General features: G+C 47.4%; 1 protein-coding gene across 1 annotated transcript in view; it reads left to right on the top strand.

Moving 5' to 3' along the window:
• LOC107191400 (protein outspread) overlaps positions 1-24856 on the top strand; it is a 153042-nt gene extending 128186 nt beyond the window's left edge. Inside the window, 15 exon segments of the mRNA XM_015580429.1 lie at positions 2085-2273; positions 7712-7784; positions 8692-9213; positions 13910-14082; positions 14148-14288; positions 15686-15847; positions 16414-16586; positions 16705-16881; positions 16883-17583; positions 17661-17817; positions 17888-20686; positions 20774-21062; positions 21834-22272; positions 23981-24136; positions 24708-24856. Coding sequence (XP_015435915.1) covers positions 2085-2273; positions 7712-7784; positions 8692-9213; positions 13910-14082; positions 14148-14288; positions 15686-15847; positions 16414-16586; positions 16705-16881; positions 16883-17583; positions 17661-17817; positions 17888-20686; positions 20774-21062; positions 21834-22272; positions 23981-24136; positions 24708-24856 — 6300 coding nt within the window.
• The last annotated feature ends 1599 nt before the right edge of the window (positions 24857-26455 follow it).

Raw genomic sequence — 26455 nt, 5'->3', positions numbered from 1 at the left:
TTAATTTAAGGACAGAACACCGAAATGAACGAAGGGCAGATGTCCGAGAATTTTGAGCGGTCCAAAGGGAGCGATCGTTGACGGGTCTCTCGAGTATTATCTTCCTTCTTCGTCTCGAAAGAACCGAGCTCTGGGTACCGACTTCTCTCTCATTTTTCTTTTCTTGCAACTCTTCCGCGATCTCGAATAACCGTGGTCCCTCTTCAATTTTTTTCCGCGTCCCTCTGTCTGACAGCCGAGCCGGTTTTTGTTCGTGTTTCTTTTTCGTCTTATTGGCAACCACCACCGCCGGTGTGTGCTCCTCGTCACGTCAATCCGCGTTCGAGAGGTTAATTACCGGCCAGAAAGATACTTTGTCACGACACCGTTTTTCAATGCCGATCCACTCCGTTCCCCCCTCCCCGTTCTACGTTCTGTTCCACGACAGCGGTCGCCCAGTTTCCTTTAACGATCATCCCTGTCTCCCCCCTCCAGGCGGTTGATTTCGTTCGCGTGATCTCGAATCGCGGCCGTTTTGCACCGGGAAGATCTCTTTTCTCCGGCCCCACTTTCTACGACCAATAAAGGAAGCCGTCGTTTTTTTTTTTTTTTTTTTTTCGTTAACCAACGATCTTGTAATCTAATTGATATCTCGATGAAAATAGACAGGTACTTGTACAGCATCGGTATGTGTCTATAACGGGAACGTTTTGTCGCGTAGCCTCGAGTGATTTCACCGAAGGATTTCGTCACTGATTCTCGAGTCGAGAACCATCAAGATCGGTACAATCAGTTTCGTCAGCCGGATTACGAGAGCGTGTCCGGCGATAAAAAGTGAAAAACAACAAGAACCCGTAGTAAATACGCTTACGTTCCGTAGTATCACGCAACGTACGGTTGTAAGATGTGCGGCGGATAATTTTATCGCTTGAATGGGCTTCCGTCTTTCCCGAATGGTGCAAGAAAATGTCTCTAATGAGACGCTAAACCGATGATCGGACGATATTTTTGTAAGATGCGATGTTAGATTTTGGAAACGGGGAATCGGACAGAATTTAGTCTTCGTTCCAGTTCGCAGTACCACTGTTACCCGTTAAGGACCTCGAATTTAGGTTTCATGAACGTTAGGGGATGCAATATTTTCGGAGTGGAAACGTATTAACCGTTTCGCATAAAAATACTTGCAAAATCGAAAATGATCGTTTACTGATTTTGGGACAACGTTGCCAGCAAAGAAAACGAACCGTCCCCCTGTCGCGATTTCCGGGATCGCAATCCTGTATTCTCCGTTCCAGCTGGCTCGATTTCGCTTAACGAGGCGAGAGCTATTCGCGGGACACGATAAATGAGGCGTTATTCCCGTGGAAGCACCGGTTTTACGAGTAACGAACGGCCCCGGTTCGTAACATCGCGACCGCCTATCGCGCTGAATACGACGCGCGTTTCTGGGCAGAAGGCTCAAAACTAAGCCCCGTTTACGCCCGAAATCAGCGACAAAGTAACACCCGGAATGATTTCATTCTCTCTGCAGCAGGCCGCCAACCACCTAGCGGCGGTTTTTATTGTCGTTCGCGCGTTACGACGCACTAAATTATCCACAGGCCGCAATAAAATTGCGCGCGTGCGACCGCGATGCCGAGCAAATCAACTTGGAATTACACCATGGGTACCGTGGTTCCGTTGCCACGTTCTATGCGGGACCACTGCCCCGTGAAAGTCGTCGAAAATGGTCGATAAAATGGCCCCTTCTGTTGTACTGTTCCAATGGCGTTTTCTACTCGCTCCAGCTGGTCGCCGAGCATTACGCCTCGACTAATTTACGGCCGGGAGAGACGGATTGTTCAGAGGAAATGCGATTTAGGGGCTTTAATCGCGAATAAACGGCGTTGTGGAATGTAGAAGAAGGATTAGAGCGACTTCCGGTGATCGTTCAGCGCGAAGCTACTGTAACGAGTCTACCGATCGCCCCCGTTAAATTATCGTGTTATCGAATGAAAACCGCCGTTCGACGGACAGTTGCTCGGCTAAATTGGCGACCGCGCGACGAAGATTATTGATTCGCGAACGGTGAATCAACCAGGTGACATTGGGATTTCTGTTTGCAGCCGGAGACGGTACCACAGGCGAGGATCGACATGACTCGCGTCCTGGAGGTCGCCGCCGCCGAGGACATCACCGGACATCCTTACAGCCTCGCTGTGACCTCGCCCGAGGGCGTGACCTTCGTGAAGGGCACGTGTCGCGAGGAAACGAGATGGTGGGCTGACGTGCTACAGGTCTACTCGAGGAACAAGGTACGCTCGCCGTGTGAAACGCAGAAGAGTAAACGCGACTCTTTTATTTCGACACTCGTCGAAACCTGTGCTTATCTGAACCGATTTCCGGTAGTGATTAATGTTAATTAAATGAGTACCACAGGTGTGTGTTCGTAGATCGGTTATCGGCAGAATTGGTCTATAAATGTGAGTAGCTTAGCCGAGTTATCGCGTATATTCATATCCTGCAAGAAACAAATTAGCATGAATTTGTAAAGAATTAAAAACTATCGTTCTACGATTACCGTGTAAATTAATCGTCGTATCGAAAAATGTTTGGAACGAAAGTTACTCGATTTTTAAAGTAGAATTACGCGGGCGTACAAAAAAATGCGTTACCTACAGTTTTGTACAAACAACCTGCCCCTCCAAGAAGTTATTGGAATATTATTGTATCTATATGACGAATGTAAGGCTACCATCATTTCATTGTGATACAATTATACCATGTCGATTAGACATTTCATTACTCCATTCGGAGAGTTATACTATATAAATTAACCCATACAGTCTTAGACTTCCCTCCCTTTCTTAGAACCCAGTATTTCGTATTCCCAACGCAAACTTCCGTAAAATATCAATTATATAATAAACCAGTCTGTCCGGCACAGTTCACCGTGGGTCGGATACGTTTTGCCCGTCAGCTGTTTCACGTCTGTTTTTCGCAAAACGGCGGACCGCGCCCGTGCACGGTCGGTCTCGGTTCCGCGGCCTTATTAAAGCCGTTTCCGCCGGTGAGACAAGTCGGCCGCAACTGGTATTACTGCACGCGTAACAAGCATGACGCAGACGGATGTAGTAATGATTACGCGACGGGAACCGTAATCAACGAATGACAGCGGCGCGCGCAGCAGCCCAGTCGTATCGGGCGTTCGTTCTTTTTCAGGTCTGCTCTCGGCCCCGAAACGTATAATTCGCCGTTCCGTTTAAACGCCCCGACTTATTTGAAATTCGACAGAAACGGGAGGGGGGAGGAGACACGAGAATTTCGAGAGTTACGCGCGCACACAAGAGAATCAAAGGCGGGGAATGGGGGGAACGACACCCGAGGCGACGTTCCTTTTCACGCGAACCGATCGCAGCCTGTTTTATCCTTCTTGCTGTCGTGCATAATGCTTGAAAGAATCGTAGATCTATGTGTTAACGTGATCCTAATTCGTGGGATTACTCTTTAGCTGGATGGGATTACGAGAATTATTATAATTAGATTTCAGACAGGAATATCGAAATGCGTTTATCGTCAGTAGTTCTAGTGTTAAAACCGTTAATCTTCTATCTGTATATATGTATATCTTCATCATTTTATACCTACTTCTCATAACTACCAATTTCCAGTTTCCCTTCCACAAACATCCAAGAAAATTCGGACTACCGTGTAGACTGGTCTCATAAATACGACGAAGTACTGTCTCTTTTAATTCATTCGAAACTCATTATCCAGATAACAAGTGTACCCGTTTCTGGGCTTCGAGCGCGTAATTTTACCGTCGCCCGATCGCACCGTAATAATCCCAGTCGAGGTAATAATGTTACGATGTCGGTGCGTTTAAATACCTGAAAATCGCGGCAAACCGATCTGGTCTCGGCATACTTACCTAAGGACGGGCGCGCTTCCGTATGAAACATTCTCGGTGGTAGAGTTGTCCAGTTTAACGGGCGTACAGTGCCGGCCGAAGCCGCCGCCTGGGGATTAATTTACCCGCGAATGGACGGCCGAGTATGTCGGCCTAAGAAGAAACTGGCTCGGGCAAAAGTGCGATAATGCTCGATCATTAGCGCGAGCTGTCGCGGCGTCACACTCGTTACGGTCTCGAAATAATGCGAGTCGGACGAAGGGGAGTCGCGAACGTAAAACGGGGCAAACGTTCTTGGACGTGTCGTCCGATCGAGCCGATTCACTCGCCGATTCACTCGCCGATTCACACGCACACCACGGTCGTTCCGCTCGCCTCAAAGGACTCTTACCCTCGACTATTTCTTCTTCCCTCTTCCCCCACTTGTTTCTTTTTCTCCACACGCCGGAATAGACCCGATTATGCAGGTGACGACGCCGCGATGTAGGGACAATGAACGCCGGCGAACCGGCGAACCGGCGAACCGGCCAACTAACAAGTCGTCCATGTTTGTTAATCCCCGACGGAGACGATTCAATTCGATTCCAGGCCGATTCACCGCGATACCCGACAGGCACATTCAGCTTCGCCAGGAGGATTAACTTCCCTCGCGTAGACTCGTGTGTGTATTTCAATTAATTTTAATCGAGGACGCGCACGTTCACCGCCTCGGTTCCTCTATTCCTCTCAGAGATCTCGTCCACGCGATCATCCCTGGCCTTGAATTGTCCTGAATTCTTGCGGCGGAAGACAAATTTTCAAATACATACGGGATGGTTGGTGAATTTTGACCATTGTACCAGCGGATACTGTAATTGTCAATGTGTACGAAATTTGCGCCGTTTGGTAGACAATACCTGTATGATTGTGATGATTGCAGTAACTTAGTTTGTGTACAGGATGTTATGTGTCTAGGGGTATAACCGAGTAGGGGTGATTCTACGGGAAGAAATAAGTTGAACATAGAGAATGAAATTTTTTCATTTCGGAACTTCGATATCGAGAAAATCGACTTTGAAAAGTGAACTGAAACACGTGAATTGTGGTAAGTAGAAACGGAATGCATTGAACAGACGCGTTAGCCGAGTGTCTTTATTCGATCGCACGCGCGTATCGAGCAATTTTCATGCCATTTTTGATTAGAAATGTTCATTTTCTGGTTAATGTTCACACATTTTTTCTTCTTCATTTAATTAATTATATTTATCCAATTTCTTCAAATTGAAATCTATACATTACACAAAAAGTATAGATATATTGGAAAAATCTAATTTTTATGCGTTGTACATTTATTAATATTACTATCATTTAAAATTCGGCTTTAATAGTTACAAAATCTCTTAAGTGTTCGTTCATTGGTGCATTTACCTTGGATTTCCTACGGACGAGGTGTGTTCTTCGCCCGCGTGTCGATCGATGAATCCGTTGTGTGCAATACCCGACGTCGGGTCACACTCGAACCTTCGTCGACAACAACGGGAACCCGCGTTGCGTAAGAGATGATTGATCGGGAGAATGGGGAACGCTTCTCTTAGACGGTCGAGACAAAAAATGATCGTTTAAGTTCGACGACCGGCTGAGACGGAACGTTCCCCACCATCCTCCTCCCCCATTAAAATATGTCGATTAAGAAAGCGACCCTGTATAATAAAGAGACTAGGATCGAGAAACGTAGTTATAGGCCTCGATAAAGATAGAGAAAGCTTAGCGGGCGTGGGGAAGGGGGACGTAACACTGGCGGTGCGGTTTCCTGCGAATTATTTCGCAATTAACGAGACTCGTTTAAGTGGGATATCGGACAGGTGTTCCGAACCAGGAGAAGAAACACGCCCGAGAGTGGTCTATTCGCCAATTGCGATCGTCGTCCTCTCGTTTCGTTTCGTTTCGTTTCGTTTCGTTTCGTTTGGTGGCCTCTTTTACGGTCGCGATCCGTGGCGACAGGGATGGAAAAAGTTTAAACGGGAGCCCCGTTTCCTGCGCGGCCGCTCGTCCGTTCGCCACGCGAATCCTTGTTGTTGCATTTCTACATATATCGAGACTTGTCTTAAGTCCATTCAATAGTTGGAAGGTAGCGATTGCTTCTCGTTGAATTCCTATCGAACGATTCCAAAGTCACAAGAGGTTTTTGCACGTTTGATTCGCTCTCCTCTGACGTTTGAACAGTATGACTTAATACAGTCTGGCTCTGGTGTCCAGATATGTGTACATACGCACGCGTCGCCTTGGCCTCGTAATGTAATCGTACGTTTACACCGGGCGGCAGGTCCAACGGGCGGCGACGAGGTGTTTCCATTTGCCGATCGATCATTCCTTGCGTAACGGAATCGATCGAGTGCCCGCGCGCTGTAGAACGTTCGACGTGTGTGGATCGACGGGAATCTTGGATGGGCCGAGGACGATCGGTTTCGAACGACAACTCGGGACGGTGTTCTTGATACTTGTCCGTTTGCTGGAAAAATACCGTGGGGAATCGAATCGAAGCGATCCGAGAAATGAATTATAAACGAATGAAAGTTGAATTATTACGACCATTATAGACGTCATAGGGGGAAGGAACAATGTGAATTGTAAACTGGAAGATGCGCGGGGAAGGTGCTTGAGAAGGTATCCTTTCTCATTGGCACTGGATGTAGATCCTTGAACCGTGTGAACCTCCTTTGGTCATTTTTTTTCTTTTGTATTGTCGAGGACGACGGAAATTATTTAGGTGTTTAGTTGTGTTAGGAATACACATATTTTTAGTACATATTTTATCATAATCAATGTAATAAAAATCATGGGACGGCTACACTCTTTGGTGCCACCAGCGAGAAAATCACCCTGTATTACAGATCCATCGAATCGTACCTTTTCAATTGAAACGTTTTCGTATCCCCTGGTTTGGTCCGTGCATCGTCGCTGTATTACACCGTGCAAAGGGATCTTATGAATTATGCACGCCGGGACGAGCACCTTCTTCGCGGAATATTATCAGCGTTACTCTTATCTGACCGTTATTGCAGCCGCCTACCGCGACCCATACGTGCCCTCGTACCTCTCCCGCCCACACGCAGGAAATTCTACGACATTCCGGCCACGAGAGCCGCGACTGTCGACGGGCAGATAATTGCTACGATTTTTCCGAACGATCCGATCGACCGACAGACGACGTCGTTGTCGACGATACCGTATCTTCGGTTGATTTCCCCCTCCCTTAAACGATTACTTATTTATTTCATTGCATTGCATTTGAATTAAACGGCCGGCGAACTACGGGTTTTATGGATAATAATAACTGGACCGACGGATTTAATGCGTTTCTAGAGTGAACGCGACCGAGCGAAATGGAGACGGGTAAAAACTTCAATAATAAAGTCTAAGACTGGTTTTTTTTCTTTATTAATTCTCTGTTCCAATTAACGGAGTCGTTAATAAGGAAAATAGGTTTCTGCTTAATTGCTGCGTTTTTATGAGAACGATATATGTACGTACCTATGGATTTGCATCGACACGTTTTGCGCGGCGTCTATTACCTGTAAATGATGTCGAAGACACAGTGTCCAGAGCCGAAGCCGAAGAACGTCGTGTATCTATGAGAAATCGATTGTATTGTATCGTACAAGGATGTATTATTGCACATTGAAGGATTAATAAATGGTAATGTTTTTATGCGTAATTCGAAGGAATCCTTCGAAGAATCCAAAGTATCCGGTAGTTTATCGATCGACGTTGTCAGGAAATATATGTACAAAGAAAATCGAACGCACACCTGCGCGCGAATAGGTAATTAGAAGCGGGGAAAGTAAACTGTTTGAAATGTTCCAGGGCCGGCACAAGCGGAACGCGACGTTCCCCGGTGGGCAGACAACCATTCTTCAGGTCACCCCGACGATCAGGAGTAAGTAATTCCATCGGGGCCGTTAAAGCCCGTTGTCCCTGTCATTTACGCGGGCAATAATTCTCGAATGGTACAACCAAAGGTTGCGCGGTTTCAATGGATTTATGAAGCAACGTTTCCATCGAGCGACACTTAAATCAACGAACCACGATATAAATAACACGTCCGAGCGCGACGTTATAGGCGTCCCCCCGTGGAAACGAATTCGCGGTTTGAAGGAAACCGAAGGGAGGGAATAATTGTCGGCTGGTTAAGAAATGATTACTCGACCGAGGAGAAGGGAATACACTGAAGCGTCGTACTCTGTCCCTTTGATCGAGTCGATCGTTTCGACGACGAACGATCCAATTGAAATATCGAGGTCATTGGCATATTCTTTAGAGCAGTCGTTCGAATTGGGTTAAAGTAATTTCTCGCTGACGATGCACGCGTGGTAACAACTGGGTGCGACGATACAAGAAAATCTTAATGCTCACTGGAAACTTTTAAACCACGCCTGTTTTCACACGTTCCCGAGAATCAGATAGAAGAACGGAATCTTTTCGTTTAACTAAATTCAAACGTAGATAGCTATTTCAAGAGACAATTACAGGATTTTCCCTAAAAACAAAACCTAGAGTCACCCTAGGATCACCACGTTGCATACCACCTGAAATATACATTTTCCTTCGGAATCTCGACCACAGAGCGTAACTTTCTCAAAGTCTCCTTCAATATTACTATCTCAACACTATTCGTGATCTTAAAAATCAGCCAGAATCAGGTCTCCCGTTCGAACGAACACGACACCCACCGCATTGAAATAAATTAAACGTTCATTCTCCTCTCCATACAAATGTATCATCTCGTATCGACTCTCAATTCCACCACGAACCACCGTCTAACCCAGAAGCGTTCGATTTTCCAGGCAACACCCCAAATCCACCGCGTCCCCGGTTCAACAGTTGCCGTTCGGAGCCCCGTAGCAACACATGGATCCCTGAGATCTCCTCGTCGCCATCTCCGGTGACCAACAGCGTGGTGACAACGTCCAGCAGCCCGGTGATCAGCAACGGAAACTCGGAAACGAGCAACGAGCACCGAAACAATTCAGCGTCACCGCTGAGGACCAGCGCACCCCTGGAGAACGGAAGCAGCTACCTGTCCACTGCGGTACCGTCCACCTCCACGATGAACGGCACCGTGGTCAGCACTGTCTATTCCACCACGTCGACCAGCACACCGTCGACGACCAACAGCGCATCGTTGACGGAGAAACCGCCGATCGTTCCCAACGAGGGTAGATCGACCAGTTACAGGGATCAACCGGCGAGCAGCGCTTCGCCGCCGACCAGGGATAAGCTGAGAGCCGAAGACAAGGCCAGACGCAGGATGAATCAGCACGGGGAACGGGCGAGCACCGGGCCGGCCTGTTCCACCGAGAAACTAGGTCGGTATATACATACGATGCGTACATACACAGGAATTATAAAAGGTACAGAATCGCCCGGAGCTGTCCTTGCCTCCTCCTCCGTATGGCCGCCGCGGAGACGAGGATTAACCGTGGATTCTAACTTGCTTCCGGTTACCTCGCGTATACCACGTGGATTTTTAGCTCACCGATAGCACAGACGAGGAGTATAGGAGTAGAGACATTTCATCCTATGTATTTTTACGGCCCACTTTTCTGGGGTTACTCAAAACGTAGAGGTCGCTAAAATCATAGGCTTTTTAAGGTGTCGGTACTACTGTTTAGGTGGGCCACCAACTCCCATAAGATGAAAGGTCTATTCTTATACCTCGTCAACGCAAGATAGCGTGTGCACTTCGTGTGCTACATACAGAATGATCGGAGAGTTAGAGACCAGAATAGTTGGAGTGGTTGCGTTAACAATTTAACTGTCATGTTATTGATGTATACAGTTAAAGTTTCGGTATAAAATATTTAACGAGAACTCGTTTGTTATGGTTTCACGAGGATTTCGAAACGTCTGAATATCTATGACTATGAGTAATATCGGTCTAGTTGTTATAGTCTTCGGACTAATTGATGGTCTTTTAGAGTTAATGGATTTGATTGGTCGCGCCTTTGGATAGGCACGCGAAGAGAAATTCGCTCGCGACCAGGATCTCGGGTACCGGCGATTCAGTTTTACGGCAACAATGGTATCTCATTCGATTGGAGAGGGAAACTGGGTCGTAGCAGCGCCGGCGATGATTTGCGCGCCGCGTTAAATCGTACCTGACCCATTTTCCCCGTCTTGACAATTGACGGTATAAACAAAACAGTTAGCGCGCCATTGAGAGGAGGGGAGATACGGCGGAGCTGTGCGAAAATCCAGTCCGTGAGCCCATTTCGATCGCGGCGGCGGTCCTGGGTATCGTTCTGGCATGCCTAAACTACGAATCTTCAATTGCGTCGATACTTTGAAATTATCCGTTAAACTCTGAAAAGTCATTAGCTCATCGTATCTTTCGCTGGAAGCACCATAAAACTTTCGATTATCTTCGAGGTACCTTAAACGTACAGTTACAAATACCCAATTTCATCTACGTCGATGTATTATCTACACTCAAAACCTGAAACTTATCAATTCATCCGATCATTCGCGGTCGAAAACCTAATCGTAAACGTCCAATCTCCGATCGAGTTCGCGGTGTTGTAAGTCAGAAGTTAAATTAGAAATGGAAAACGCGACGGATGATATAATTTAATCGGACAAGGAAGCTCCTCGTCCTTGCGGTCGTGGCGCCGTGGTATAACGTCTAACCGGGTGGAGAGTGTCTCTGTCATTATCACTGGCTAGCGAGAATCGTTTCAGGTGAAATTAATCAGCGGCGTCCCCGTGGCAGGGGAGCGTCGTCCTTTCCCCTTTTTTCTTCCCTTTCCGTTCCCCGATAGGGGGATTCCAATTAAATTCAAAGGGTTTTTTCTGCCCGGCGCGTTCCCAGCACACTTGGTATCCACCGGTGGTTACGTGCCGTTTCCAATCGGCGATAAGTCAGCCTGTCGTTTCCCAGTGAGCTACGAGCCTTTAATCGCGATATGATTCGCCTTCGCGGGCACTCGCCTCACGAATAGCCTTCTCGTTTCTAATAGTTACATTGATTTAGACCACGGGAACGATTAATCAGGGAATAATTAATGGGAATTTAGTGCCTTGCGTCGCGGCTAGATCTGATTGGGAGAAGAAATATACGAGAGGGGGCGGCCCCTAGAGTTCTCCTCTGCCGTTCTATACTCGCGGATACTCCGTTAGAATCGAAAGAATTTCAAGCGTTAAGTTCACTGTCCTCGGATCTTCAACAACTACAACGAAACTGTTTTCGTTTACGCTGCGTTGCATCGGGGTTCCTTGATCTTTCTTTTCGAGGATTTTTACGTTAGTCGCGTGTTTGGTGTCTGTTACTCCACACTCGAAAGTACACTTCGATGACTAGATCCCATTATCTAGATTTTCATAGTGTAACTTCTTTAGGATGTCTGTTCATCTCTGATTCGTATATTCACGTATGGGTAGAGTACGAAACTCGAGAATTTGGAATCAGTGGAAATCCAAGAATTAAGAACCAACGGAAATCTAAGAATTTGGAACCAATTGAAATTCAAGAATTTGGAACCAATGGAAACACAAGAACTTAGAACAAAAGGAAATCCTTGAATTTGGAAGCTGTGGAAAATCCAAGAATTTAGAACCAATGAAATCCCAAGAATTTCGAGCCAAGGATTACACAAGAAACACTCTTGGCAGAGACGATAGATCTCCTCGTTCTTCATCGGGAATCGCAGTTTCCGCGGATGAGAAAAACAACAAGAACTGCTCTTTCGTGTATTGTATCTTTCGGGGATCAGGATTCGGCGTGGATCGGCGGTGATCACCCGTGGCACGGACAGCGCGTCGCGTTCACGGCGGTTCGGCCGACGGCAATCTAAATGAAATCTACGGATCAACCCGGTCGAGCGGCGGAGATCACGGCACGCCGGTGCGCGGCTGGGCTGATTTCCTCGGAGATTGTACGCACGCAATTACGCAACGACGCAGGAAAGGAAGGAGGTGTAATCGCGCGCAGGCAGAATTCTTCGCGCGGTCGAAAGGAACGAAGGAACGAACGCGGCCGGTGGTGCCCTGAGGTGAGGCTGGAAAGTTACGGGGCCTCGATACCCTTCGGAGGGGCAATTACTATCGCGAAACTTTCGAGACTACGGTTATTTCGAGCTACACCGAAAACGATTCCAAAATGTCAGAACTTGATTGAATGGATAGCGCTGCGAAATCGACACGACTTAACCAATAAAACTGATACCATCAAATTTCATCAAGTTTCCCGCGGTTTTTCTCCCGTGAACGATTAAAACGCCCTCCGATCGTCCTCACCCGTCTCGGTCTCTCGGCGAATAAAAATCGCGATCTGGGCGTTTCGAACCGGCTGCACCGAGATAAATATCGTTAATAAACTTCCTGCAATTAGTGAATCTTCTTGGCGATCGCGTACGGACATGTTAACGGGGCGCGATTGAAGATCATTACGCTCTTTCTCTCTCCAATCTCAAAGTTGCTTCATCATCGGTGTGTTTTCTTTGAAATTACATCCTAGCAGGATATTCCCACTTTGCTGTAAACGGTTGAACGTTAATAGAAGCGAACATAATGTTACATTGTGCCCTCACTCGCATATAAGTCAACACATTTATTGAATTTTATCGGTACCGGATTGTAATCGTCATTAGGTGTCGACGTTATATAGAACCAATAGCTTCTATTATATCACATTATTAGAACTCTGTTCGTTCTACTCTTTGTTCCTCCGTAAATCTAATTACCACTACTCCGCGCGTTAAGTACCCGTAGTTAATTATCCGTTTCTTGTTTCGAGCTTCTCCCTCGATCCCTCTAATCTATCGGAACACCTACCGGCCCGGCCAATCGGCCCAGATCAGCGTCACGGGAGGAACATTTTCCAACAGCTTCCAGACACCGATTGATGAATCGTTGAAAGTCAATACACCATCCAGCTCCTCCATTCTTCCGTGGGCTCCCTGGTATTCTTTTTGGCGTGTTAGCCCCGACGAGACGCGTTATGGGAAACCGTAATTAGCATAGTAATGGTGGTCAGATTTCGATCGGGGGATCGACGGTAAAAACCGCGGATAAACGAGCCAGATAAGGGGTGGTGTTTCGTCGGTGGTTCGCGGGCGGAGGTGGACCTCCCTCCGGTTATTAATTAGTCGGCAGTCAATTAACGAATCGAGACGTGCTGGGTTAGGTTCGTCCGAGGGGTTTCACGCGGATGGAAAAGAAGTTAATTGGTTAAAGCCTGGCGACGCGGCGAGACGAATGTTCGATAACATCCAGCGTTCCAGCCAACGGTGGGGATCCGTCCCCCACCGTTGTTGAACCCACTGTAATTATAATACGCAACGTGGTCTTCCGTGTTCGCGGGTAATCGCGGCGTTTTTCCACGGGATACGCCTTCGACGTCGCTCAGACGCCTCCGCCACGACTCGAGGACGCGTTTCGAACGTCACTGTGTGTGTGGTCGATGAGTTCTCCTTGGGGAAAAAGTCGACTGTTTTCATTTTGGACGCGAGAATTTACGAAGAAAAACGGTACACGCTTTGTTTTCTGGTGAATCGACAGTTATGAAATTTTCGTTTAAAGATTCGTTGTACAAGAATTATTGTGCAATAAATGAAAACTGCTTGTTCATTTGCAAAGATGCTCGTTGAATAAGAAATTGGGAACGGTGTATAGAAACGGCGGTGTAAGAGGTGGAGGACCCATGAAATGACAACCTGCTCTATGTTATTCCATGTAAACTATTAAACGTACCGATAAATAATCCACAATGTTTTTGAATTTTCAAACGGTAGCGATTTCAAATCTTAGACCGAAGAAGAATAGGGTATAGTTTCCCAGAAAATTGTTACGAATACAAATAAAATATTGCACAGTAAATCCTCGATAACTGCTCGGGGAGTTATCTATGCTGAATGCTTCTGCTTCATCCCCACTATTGGGGGGTTGCACATTAGAGACTTGGCCCGAAATGCATATAATTAACTACCCATCGAAGTGGATTTGTTATTGGTACATCTGATACATTCGAAAATCATAATCGACGGGTATATCTGTACGTTACGTCAGACGACGATGCCTGTCGACGGATATTCCTGGAGCACGAGAGGGAGAGGGAGGGGAAACTGAGAGACATAGCAGCATCGTTGACTCAACCACGCGTGCGAAGGATCAAGCCTCGAACTTCGGAGCCGACTAGAGACGTTGTGGACGCGGCGAACGCTGCCTACCAGGATAAACTGGTCAGTATCGTATAATATCTATTCCATCGGCGATAAATCCTTAATCATTTTAATATACGATACAGATCAGAGGCGACCCGGACGGTTGCGGCCTAGACATCTCGGGCATCAGATATTCCCCCACCTCGGAGCTGCGCGTCGATTTGCCCGCGGAGGATCTGCTGAACATCAAGAAAGGCTGGCTAATGAAGCAGGGACTCAATAAGGTGCGTGTCGAATTTAATACGCGCGCGCTTCCTCGGGGCTCATATACGGTTCCTGAATAACACACGATGACACACTGGTTCTCCGGTAGAATTACACAGTCTTTCGTTACTTCGTATTACCGCAAATATAGTCCTTTGAACTTTCGTGGTGTCTCGATAATATTTATTTAAGATCTGACAACGGCTTTTGCAAACTCGAATTAATCATGATACAGAGGTTCCTGTTTAAATATTTTTCCCTAACGAAGGAATTTCGGTAGACCGAAAATTCCCAATTTTTTTTTTAAACTCCGCAGGTTTGTATGGGACCTCGATAGAAGCATTGGATAATTTTTCGTTTTTGCTGTTACAGTAATAATATTTTTAAACTTATAGGTTCATCTAGAAGGGAATTTAATTTTCTATATCTATGCACTGGGATAAGTGGATTGGTCAAATATTTTTCGAATTATGCTGCACGCCAAATTGAAAAAACTAGTTTTAAGAAAAATGCGTTTAAAAAGTTTCAGGTAATGAAAAGTATACATTTTTGGCTACTTACAGCTATTTCGCGCTAATCTGCGATTCCAGGTCCATACAGCAAACCTTCTGTTTCTCTAAAAAACTGCTACAGTTCTAGTTGTTCTTCTCTGCGAGCAGAGCGAGCCTGTTTATTACACTGGTTTTTTTTTTGGATTTGCACTGGTATCCAATTTTTATTTCCAAAATGTTCATCATTCTTAAAATGGCACAATATCACTATTTGCAGCACTAAGTTTTCTTGCCGAAGCACTCTGACTTTTCGGAGCACCTTTTATTTCGACAAATTAATTGCTGACACTTCTTCTTTTACGTGGCCTAGACTGACGATACTTATCGTCTTTATTTTCACTTCTGCACGGGCCGAAATTCGGAACACAACTGACTCCGAGAAACAAAATACCTGCGTTTTCACCGAATAATTCTGCTTTTTGCGGTCCATCGATTGCAGTTGCATCGGACCTCTGTGGTCCGATTGATACCTGCTCGACGCGCTATTGTCTACAAACTAAAACTACTCCAGATGCATTATTATCGATTTATGCAAAAAACAAAGTCGATTTTTCAACCAGTTACACGAAGTTCTCGCTTAACAATTAAGGAGCCCATTCACCGCAAAGAACGAAATACCAGTAAACTCGAAAAATTGTCCAAGTTTGAAAAAAAAAATCAGAATTATCGAGGTATCAAAGTGTTTCCTTGTAAGTCAATGCGGCGACCGAAAATCTTGCGACGTGTCACATGGACCATAATTGCAACCATTCCACGGTAAGAAGCTGGAATGGAAAAATCTACTCCTCTCTCGTGTTCAACTTCCTATATTTTCCTCGATCCGTCGTGTGTAAATAGCGTGCATAACGAATCCGTGTGTGGCGCAGGAATGGAACAAGCACTGGTTCGTACTGCGAGGTTGCGGCCTCATGTACTACCGAGATCCCTGCGCGGAAGATAAGGGTATCATGGACGGCGTCATAGATCTGAATACCGTTACCGCCGTCACGCCCCTTCAAGTCGCAAGAAATTATGGATTCCAGACCGTGGTGAGTGTGACCGGGGGAAAATATTTCGCCGTGGTCGGTGATTTACGGTAATTAACATTCCGCGGGAACGGAAATCCAGTTAGGCATTCTCGCGGGAGGTGCGGTTCTGCTTCGCCGTCTTCCGCGATGCTGGAATAAGTAGAATGCGAGAAAACGGCCTATGTCGTCCTCCTCGTCGGTTTAAATATACATTGTACCGCGCGTAGTGGATCTCTTTTTGTCTGTTTATGGATCGCTCGACACGATCACAAAACGGGGACGATTGCGCGTCCGCGAGGAACTGTATAGTTAGCTTCGTCGTGAATCAGCCAGCAGGCTTGCGACTTGCGGCTCAATCGGCCTATTGCCGGAATTAACTTCCGTGCTAGGGGAGTGGCCTTGGTAAAAAAGTCGGTAACTCAATTTCACGGTAGAACAGTTCGAGGTACGTTCGTTGGTTCGCCTCTTCTGTTATTCGTGTCACTGGATCTTCGTGGTGTCCCTGAAACTGTGTCCCGCTGATCGGCCTACATAGCCAATAAGACGCATGCGCCCCGTTTTATCGCGTTCTCCGCTTTTCCGTCAAGGCCTGGGACGATCGAGGCTCCACCGTGTTGTCCGCGGTCACCGCCGGGATACGGGCCAGCTGGATGTCGGCGATCAGAAGGGCCGCTAATTTGCCGGATCCGGACAGTAACGTGGACTCACTTGCGGTCTGCCAGGATGGACAGCAGGACAGTACACCGCAGTCGCCTACCGCGTAAGTGGCGCATAGTTTGTTTAGCCTAGATTCTTCGGCTTCCTTACGATAGAGGAATCCGTGGCAGCGACCTTGAGAGTATTGGAGAATTATCTCTGGGATTGCTTTCCGTCCTCAGATCGATCACGGATCGTGAACGGGACTCGGTGGTCCCATCTACCTCCGTGACACCCAGGTCAGTGCTTTTCTCGTCCGATGAGGAATACAGGACAGCATCGGAGGGCGGCAGAAGAGAATCCGGCGACTGGTCAGAGGTACCAGTGTCACCGCCGTTGGTAAGAAACGTCGCCCTTGACCACAACCGCTCTATCGCGGGTGAAAGCACGTTCGCGATCCAGCTCCAGGTCCAGAGTGTACAAGAGAAGCCGCAGCTCACCGCCCAGCTCGAGAAGAAGCACCCTGGACAGCGTCAGGTCCGAGGATCTCATGATGGCCTGCTGCGAGCTCGGCGAAGACGAGGAGCAAACGAACGGACACATGCAGAGCAACAGCTGCCTATCAAGCGCGAACGATAGCCCGTTGATCGTCGAGTTACTGGAGAATCAGGTGTCTCTGTTGCGTGATCAGCTGGACCAGAATCAGACCCATCCAAGCACGCTACTAGTCATTGTCGAGCGTCAGGAGAACGAGATCGAGAGCCTGAAGTCCCAGCTGAACGCCGCGAGGACCGACGTCGCGAACGCCGAGAAGGAGCTGGCCAGGCTTAGACAGCAAAAAGCTGAGGCTTCGATCAGGGAGAAACAGGTGGACGAGCTGCTGAACACCATACAGAGGACCGAGCAACAGAGGAATAAGGATCTTGAGGATTTGGAGAAGATGAAGAAGATGTACACCAGGGACAAGGAGATGCTCGAGTGCAAGCTGTTAGAGACGGAGGCGATTCTCAGGGAGACCAACGAACGCTGCGAAATGCTCACCAAGGAGCTCGCGTCGAGTCACAGGACCGTTGAACACCTTCAGGCCGAGATCGCTTCGTTGAGCGATAGATTATCGCGAGGTGCGTTGGGGTGAAAGAAACTTGAAAACTTTGGTTAGGTAAACAGTACGATCGAATGAATCGTTTCATTGTTACAGGAATTGAAGAGAACGAGCGTCTGTACACCAAGGTCAGAGAACTCGAGGAAAAGGGCGGTTTGTCTAGCTCGAGGGAACGGGGGAGAAGCTTCGACTCGCTAAGCGATCTGACGAACATCGAGCTGGACCTGGACTTGAATTCTCTCGACAAAGAGAGGTAAGTATTTCTACGCATCGTGAATAAAGTTGTATCTTATGTGATATTCATTGTACGATCTGCTTCATAGGATCATGGAGGAGTACGATGAACTCCGGAGCCGCTTCGAGAAGGCCATTCTGGAGATTCGGGCGATGCGGAAGGAGCTTCGCGAGGCTCACGCGATGCAGGACGCGCTGGAGCTGGAAATATTTGCGCACAAACAGGACGCAGCTGGCGTAAGCGAGACGAACCAGGCGCAGGCTCAGCTGATGGCAGCAAGAATCCAGGATCTGACCAACAAGCTCGCCGCCAGTGAGAAGCAAGTGAGAACGTTGAAACAGAAGCTGACGAAGGCCGAGACCAGGGACAAGAGGAGGTCGTTGTCTCTGAAAGGCCGCGAGTCTTTCCAAATCTCACAGGAGATGGAGGATAAACTGTTGGACCTGGAGAACAAGATCTGCGCCATAGAGCGCGGCAAGAGCATCGGTTCAACCGGCTCGAAGGAGTCGAGTCCTAATCCAAAGAAAGAGAAGCGGAGCAAGAACTTGGATCGCACCAGGCTGCGGAGAAAGTCATTGGACAGCGCGACGAGCTCCGAGCCGATGAAGGTACTGATCAGATTGAGCACCCTGGAGACGAAAGTGGCGAACGTGGCCGAGAACATGGCGAGCGACGCGGAGAAGGACTCCAGCGAATGCAGCGAGGTCAGCGGTTCCTCTACCAGCGAGGTCTCGCTGGAGATCATCGCCAGGTTGAGAAAGCTGGAACGCGTTGTGTCGAAGTCGAAGAGACGGCTGGAGAAGTGTCTGGGTTCGACACAGGCGGAGGACAAGGCGGAGAAGTGTTTGCGCGAGGTGAACGACATACTGGACTCGTGTTTAGAATGTAAGAAAAGCCAAGCTAGCGCTCAAGTGACCGAGTCAGTAGGGGTAGTGGTGTCTAGAGTAGAGACTATACTTAAAGATAAGCTGAGCGAACTCGCGGCGAGACGGCAGGCGCTCGCGCAGAACGGCCAGCTGGACGAACGGGAGAAGACGAAGCTGATCGCGGAGCGGGTGGCGTTCGAGTTCGTCGTTCTGAGGCAGATCAAGTGCGCGATCGGCCGGACGTTCGACAGGAGTGCCGTTCTCAGTGAATTGGTCGAAACTAGTCAGCTTGCCTCAAGCCTAATGCGTAAGATTCACGGAACTAAGCCCAAATCGTACCAAAACACCAGTTACATTCAGTATCTTACTAAAGTGTTAGCGAATAAGTTAGTACTGGTAGGCGGTGTATCCGTCACAGAGACGCCGAAGGAGGTCTCCGCTGCCCGTGGCGAGAGTCTGAACTTCCTCGTGCAGAAGCAACGGGAGGTGAACGAGATCGTGAGGAGATACAAGGAGACGAAACTGCGACAGCTCGCGGAGGCTCTGGCCGTTGAGACGTTAAGCATGTCCGAGCAAGAGGATCTTGGTAAAACGGTTACCAACTCGAATAAGAAACTGTTGGAGGATCGACGGATAAGGGAAGCCTGGGCGTTGGCCCAGGAAACAGTCAGTAAAGAGCTCGTGCAATCGGAAGTGTCCCATGTCATTATGCGTTGCGGTCAGATGTACGAGCAGAACATCACCAGCATCACCGACGCCTGTCTCACTTTCGAGGCCGCGGATAATATCAGCTTGGAGTCTTGGATCGACGCGGCGCAGGCCAGACTCAGACAAGAGATGGAGTTGTCCACTCGTGAACTATCGGAAGCGTACGAAGAACGTCTTTGCGTCATGAAGAAGAACAAGACGGTTGTGCAGACCAAATACGAGTCGCGTCAGCTGCTGACCGACTACGCGGACGTGATCGCGCACAAAGCTTTAATCGACGCCAGGATCGGGCTTCTCCAGGAGGACACTCGACAGTCGACCACCTTCCCTGGAGAGACTTTCGTATCTAGTCTTATCCGAAACGACGAGCTCCTGTCGTGTCTGCTAGGGGACGACAGCGAGTTCCAAAGTAATCCGACCCTCGACGCGGAGTATAGTTACCTTTATCAGCAATTTAGCAAAGAGTGCGAGGAGAGAATCTCCGGCAAGCGTGGCTCGAAAGAACAGCTGAAGAATGTTAGTCAGAGTCTGTTCTACTTGGAGGAGGACCTGGTGGAGTTGACCAAGCGGGTTCGAGACAAGGACGCTGAGAAAGTCGGTTGGTCGAAGTCGACGGTGACGGACTGGACAAGTGTCTGCGAGAAGTGTAGCCAACTGCGCGAACAAATTAAGAAACTGAGCGACTACATGAACCGTCTGACCTGCAAGCAGTGCGATCAGTTGCAAGAAACCATCAAGAGGATCACCGTCGAGCACAACGAAGAATTGGACATGCTGAAACGGAATCAGGAGCAAGACCTGATGGACATTAAAGGAGAACTGGATAACCAGAGGCATTCCTTGACTTGCCAGTACGAACAGGAGGCGGCCAGTCTAAGGGACAAGGCCAGAAAACTGGAGCACAGACTGAACGCGATGGATTCGGAACACTCGGCTCACGTGAACGAACTGAGAGCCGCTTATCAGAGATCGATGAGCGCGGAGTTGGACACCGACGCGGAGACGCGTAAGAGGTACAAGGAGGAGATCAAACAGCTGCGGGGTTTGTGCGAGAAAGGATTACTGGCCATGGAGAATTCTCATAGGCGAATCATCTCAGAGATGGAAGAGAAGCATCGACAGGAACTGGAGAACCTGAGAGTGGAAAAGGAACAGGCACTGTCAGAAGAGACCCAGGCTACTCTGGCTGCTCTGGACGCCATGAGAAAGGCCCACGAACACGAGGTGCAGAAGGAGATAGCGAAATTTAAGCAGGAGTTCTTGAAACAGATGCAGGCGAGAGAGGACATTGGGGTGCTTCACAAGGAACACGAGTAAGCGATCGATTCTATCGTTCTTCGTGTCGTTCGACTTCTATTAAACGTATCTTGGTTCTCTGATCGTTGCGTGACGATTTTCAGGGAAGAAATGGAAGAGATAAAGCAGGAGATCCTTTCCCTGTCCGCGAAGTACTCCTCCAAGTGCGTGGAGTCGGCGGCTCTCGAGGAGAAAGTAGGTTCACTCACGAAACAACTTGCTCAGGCTCAACAGCACATCATGCAACTGGACGCCAGGAATAAACAGTTGAGGGCCCATTTGGTACTGGAGACGAACGACACATCGATTAACGACTCGATGCATATCTTACGTGGCAGGGAGAACGAGATAACCGAACCAAGGGAGGAGATCCACAGACTGCAGCAATTGAAGGTAAACCGGGGAAAGATCCACCAGCGCCATTTGTACCAATCGCAATCGTAGATGTGGTTAACAAAAATGTATATTACTAAATGATTAACGCTGCTGCAATTACATATTATGGTGCTCTATTTCTGACAAGCTTTTGGACGTTTAGAAGTTACTAAATCACGACAGACGAACTGACACTGTTTTGTAAATACATGATAATCGGTGTCACCTAGAGATGCACCATAGGGTATAGTAAAGCTTTTGTGTTCGCAAGCTTCGTATGTTTAATCGTGTTTTCGCCCTCACCTGGTACTATTGCAAAGTGACCTCGAGTGAAAGACTGTATCACAGATATACTAATATTTGTATTATATTCTGTACAGTAGTATTTGCTTATCAACCGAAGATTCATACTGTGGCACATTACGATAGCTACCTAGAAACCACCCGACTCTGTTCGTTATATAATTACTACGAATTCACATGTGATTCTGTATGTGGACGAGAGGTCACTTAAGATCACTCGATCCTCTGTCCTTCTATTCAAGAACGTTGATCTTCAACCGCGCAACCGATTTCAGACGTATTGTCTCACAATAGGAAGTTGTGCCAAGCTTCTGCACGAAACATGTAACGGTTCAAGGATCCAGGGACCAGGTGTAACCGAAGCGCCATAACGTGTAATTGCACGTCACCAACACTCGGCACCGTTTTTAACGATCGTTAACCCACATCCGCCGCCGCACTGACGCATTACTATTATTATTATTATTCTCGATTATTCACTAACAGCATGGGGAGGCCGTTCGCGACACGTCCGGCGGCGCGGCGGCATCGAAAACATCGTCGTTGCTGAACTGCTCGCCGGCGTACTCGCCGCAGCGTGTCAGGACCGGTCACGAGCCGTTGATCAGAGCGGGTAGCTGCGAGGAACAGAGACGTGCCGGCGACAGGGGGAAAAGCTCGTTGTCCACGTTGCAAAAGAGTGTCACCGCTGCCGCTGTCGCCGCGGACAGGCCGGCGGCCGCGTTCTCCTACAAGGTCGAACGGATTAAATCGGTCTCGCTGCCGTACTCGAGTAACTTGGTTAGGCCGGGGAGTAGTTCTGGCGTTCCGTCGCACGATAGGAAAGAGGTGAGCTTAGGGCAAAAGTGTCAAGAGCGTAACGGTCTGGCATCGCCACTATGGGACAGCTTAAGGCCCAGGAGCGGATTGCCCCATCAGTATCAAGGTACAGACGACAGATGAACCGGATGTACAACGGTGATTACTAGACCGGTGGCGGATCGATCGATCCTCTCTTGGGAACGCCTGTGCTTTCTCTAAAACCGTGCGCTGCCTGTCTGTCTGTCGCGTATACACGCACGTTCAACGAATGTACACGGCGGACATGTCGCACGCGGATCGAATGAAAAACTTGTCTCGATTGCTTTCTCGGCCGACGGTACTTTGGTTGTGGATCCTACCCGCGTGTCGTTTTCTGGCATGTCAGGCTTCGCGGAATTATCGGCCTCTATTGTTTGTTTCTAACATTCGATGGGAACCATTCGCGACGCGACGAAACCTCTCCTGATCTTGAGTAAGAGACGAGTAAAAGACTAACCCCGGGTGCTTTCGTCTATACTCTGTCCCACGTAAAAATAACCTCGTGTCACTCATGGTATGGTTCTGCAGATCGGTCGAAAACTCGTCCAATCGTGAGGTGACTCTAACGTGGGACAGAGTATGGAAATTAACCGCTTCGAGGACATATTAATCCGTCGACTGATAAATTAATGGCTGAGTTTGACTCGCGACTGACATGTAACTTGTATCGTTGTGCAATAACCTTTTGTTTACGTAGCCGTGACCGCGGACCCAGCGGCACCGATTCCAATCGGTGACAATGTATCGGAACCGATACGACTGCTGATCGGTGTTCCGTCAAGTGTGATCCGCGTAAGAGAATGCTACTCGTGATGGTTGTCTAACATTGGCTAATTGATGGTATGATATTAACGGTATGAAAAACGTAACGCAATAGTAACCCCTGCCTTTTGCAATGCTGAATGTGATTTCTGTGTACTTCTTGAATGTTTAATCCGTGCGATAGCTAATCTACAAAATACGCATAATATCAAAAAGTACCTCGGTGGGGTGTGGAAGTCTGAATTTGTCCCTGACAAATTTGACACTCGTCGCGACACTTTTTCGATACGCAAATATTTCTGATACATGTTTTTCGAGACTTTTTACCGAGAACCTATTTTTTCAACGTACAAACACACCAGTCACACTCGCTGTTTGGACTTCCGCGCACCATCGACTGTGTGCCCGCATCGATGATGCAACTCTGTGTCTAAGTAAGAGTAACATCGTTTAAACTGTTGGGAACTTCTTAGGCGTATAAGAATATTATTCGAGTCCTCTGCTCTACTCATCATATCGTCTGTGAATTATCCTAGGAGCATGGCAATGCAGGAATAATAGAAAGGGTTTCTTGCCAATGAACGATATAGTCAGAGGAAAATCGTTTGACTGCCTAGGAATTAGCTGGCGTTTCCCTCAATCTGATCGAGAGAACTGTCCTTGAAATCAATTGCATTCAATCAAAATTATAGTAGTAAATTATTATGTATACATATATATATATATATATATGTATTCCCCCTAGACGGATTGGACAGTTTCTCCCTTCCATTAACTAACTGTTCGTAAAAGCGTTCATTTGAATTCGGAATCGGGAAATTTTCCTTGAGCGGCCAATCGATTTTAATCCGATTATAACGTCGAATTCCCCACCACTCTTTCAAAGAACAATTTCTATTCGTCGAGACCTTTCTGTCGAGCGACTCATAACTCTGTTTCCAACACTGAACATAACAGGGAATACGGTCTAAGGGGGTAGGCCAACTGTGCAATCGTGGTAATCGTATGTCGACAATTATTTGACACGAAAGGTGGCACAGCAGAGATGCGAGCCGTCAGCGCTGGTACCCGGTGGCAGGACAACAAGCAAACCGTTAAGCAGCAACAATCGGAGACATTCGGCTTCCGTGTCGACAATCCTCACACGTCCCGCCTCACCCCGGAACCCGCAGCTCTCTCCGTTGCAGGTCCGTTCAGTTCTTTGCCAAGATTGCACACCGAGCACATTGTCAGATCGTTCAAGTTGTCGCGACTCGTTCCGCTGGGCGCACACTTTGCACGCTTGGTCCATTTCAAAAAGAGTAATTTCTCGCGCTTTTGGTCTCTTAGCTTGCGATTAACCGAACTAGCCGGATATCCATTGAAAGGAAGAGGATCGAAATTACCGAACAGCCATGTTGGAAATTAAGTTTGTACTTGTAATTCTGATCCTCCTCTTTCGGTAGAGGTCTTTCTACGAGTATCGAGGTTTTATCACGAGACCTGAGGCTTTCATAGCATTGCAGCTAGCTTCATTACGGATCGAGTGATAACTCGATATAATAGTACTGTTGTCAGTCATCTAACGTCTAATGGAAGCCTCAAAGGTTTTATATGTTAACATCAAGTGTCTAGACCGATACGCGTAGACTTGGACTGATTGTGTACAGTCTTTCTAAACTCTCGCTTCTCTCTGATGTAGTTTCGGTGTTTGGTAAAATACTTTGTGTGTTCTGTACGTTCGGTCTGAAGTCAGATAAGGTTCCAATCTTTTTGCAGAGCTGATGAGGTCTCCAGCAGTGAGGTGGTCCAGCAGAAGTTGTCGTAGCTTGCCCCCAACACCCACGCCGAGTTACCATCACCCGCTCCACCCCCCACTGCCAGCGGTGGGCATGGTCGCCGAGAGGAAGAAACGTTTCGAGCTCTAGATTGCAGCTACCTTCCTACTTTTTTTTTGTAACAAAAAAACTGGAAAAACTGTTCGAGTCTGATCGCGCGTACGCGATAATTTTCTTTATGGTGCTAGACCGGTTGCTCGTTCGGACGAAAGTCTTCTTCGTCGAGGATCCGTAACGTCAGATCCGTTCTGTCGTCGTTCAACGAAACAGCGTCTTCGGGAGTAACCCTTCTTTTTTCAACGCATATGATCTACACGCATTTTCGTCACTGCCATAGCGGTAGAGTTTCGACCGAAGCGCAAGATACGTATCGATTCGGGGTCAATTAAATCACAGGACGTTCGGGACCGGGCTAGTCGTCACGTGATCGTATTGAGCATGTTTATCAAGTAAACATGATTCAAATAGCCGAAACGAGGGCTCGGCTCCCGATGGTCGCTGGACGTTTTTCGTCACACAGTTAAAACCGCGGATTCCATTGTCAACGTCTTATCGTGAAATATCCTATCATAGGTCATTCTTTTTTTTCGAAGGGACTTTTTACCACTTGGAACTTTTGCTAAGCACGTTTACAAGGCCGTCATGCTAACACGGCTAACGTTTGATATGCATTTAGACTTTGATACATGAATTTTTCCGTAGGAACAAGTGTTAAGTGGACGTCTCGAGCAGACGCGCGTTTTTTCTCGGGCATTATTCCGCTATCAGCCGTTTCTCGTTCCGTCCGATTGTTTATTGCTTCGAGAACAATCGTAGGTGATTCATTTTTCGTTTACGTACACGCTCTTAGATGGTGCTTCTCATATAACTCTAAGTACAGTACGAGTGTTTCTCATTTCTTCCACGATTTTGAATACAACTTTTTTTACTTGTCCGCTTAAATAGAATTACTTTTTTTTCTACTATAGAAAACCAGTTTGTGGAAGTTTTACAAAGTAACGAGAAACGGCAAGAAAGCGAATGCGATGATAGTATAGATGGAACGTCAATTATCTGGTCTAGTGAAGCAAAATGGAGTCAGCAATCATGTGATTTATTGAAATGATATTAATATACTTCGTTTAATTTTTTCTACGATTCGAATTGAGGCATTTAAAAGAAATCCGTTTTTAAGTCGTGTATAGAAGAATCTCAGTATCTTCAGGAATCAAAGAGGCACGGAAGCCCTTGATAATCAGCGTTCTACCTAAACGTTCCAATCATGTATACAAGTGTCGTGATAACTAACGCGATGTATGGTGTTACGTGTATTATTGATGTGAAAGCAAAATAGCTCGTCAAGATAGTTTTCTTACTTTACAGAAACGTTTTCGTTGTATACAATTACAAGATTCGTTCGCCATCATGTGACTCCACTGGGGGGCTAATTTGACTCGACGGCTCAACGTTTGTCTTTTAGGGAGGCTTTGATATTATCTTCGCATTTGTTGAATCTTTTAATCGCGGCTGTATCCTTTCCCCCCTTCTTTGTATCGTAAACTGAATTACGAAAGGAACATTTTTGTCACGACAGGAGGACGAGGGGCAGAATAACCCCTTCAATTTTTCCCTCTTTGATTTTGTTCTTTCACTTCTTCTTTTATTTCCCCTCTACTCCTCCGTCTCGTTAATTCCTTCGAGGATCGAAAG

This window comes from Dufourea novaeangliae, unplaced genomic scaffold (assembly GCF_001272555.1).
Source record: "Dufourea novaeangliae isolate 0120121106 unplaced genomic scaffold, ASM127255v1 scaffold246, whole genome shotgun sequence".
NCBI classification, from domain to species: domain Eukaryota; kingdom Metazoa; phylum Arthropoda; class Insecta; order Hymenoptera; family Halictidae; genus Dufourea; species Dufourea novaeangliae.
The sequence above is the reverse complement of the archived record's forward strand: the minus strand, read 5'-3'. Positions and strand labels throughout refer to the sequence as shown.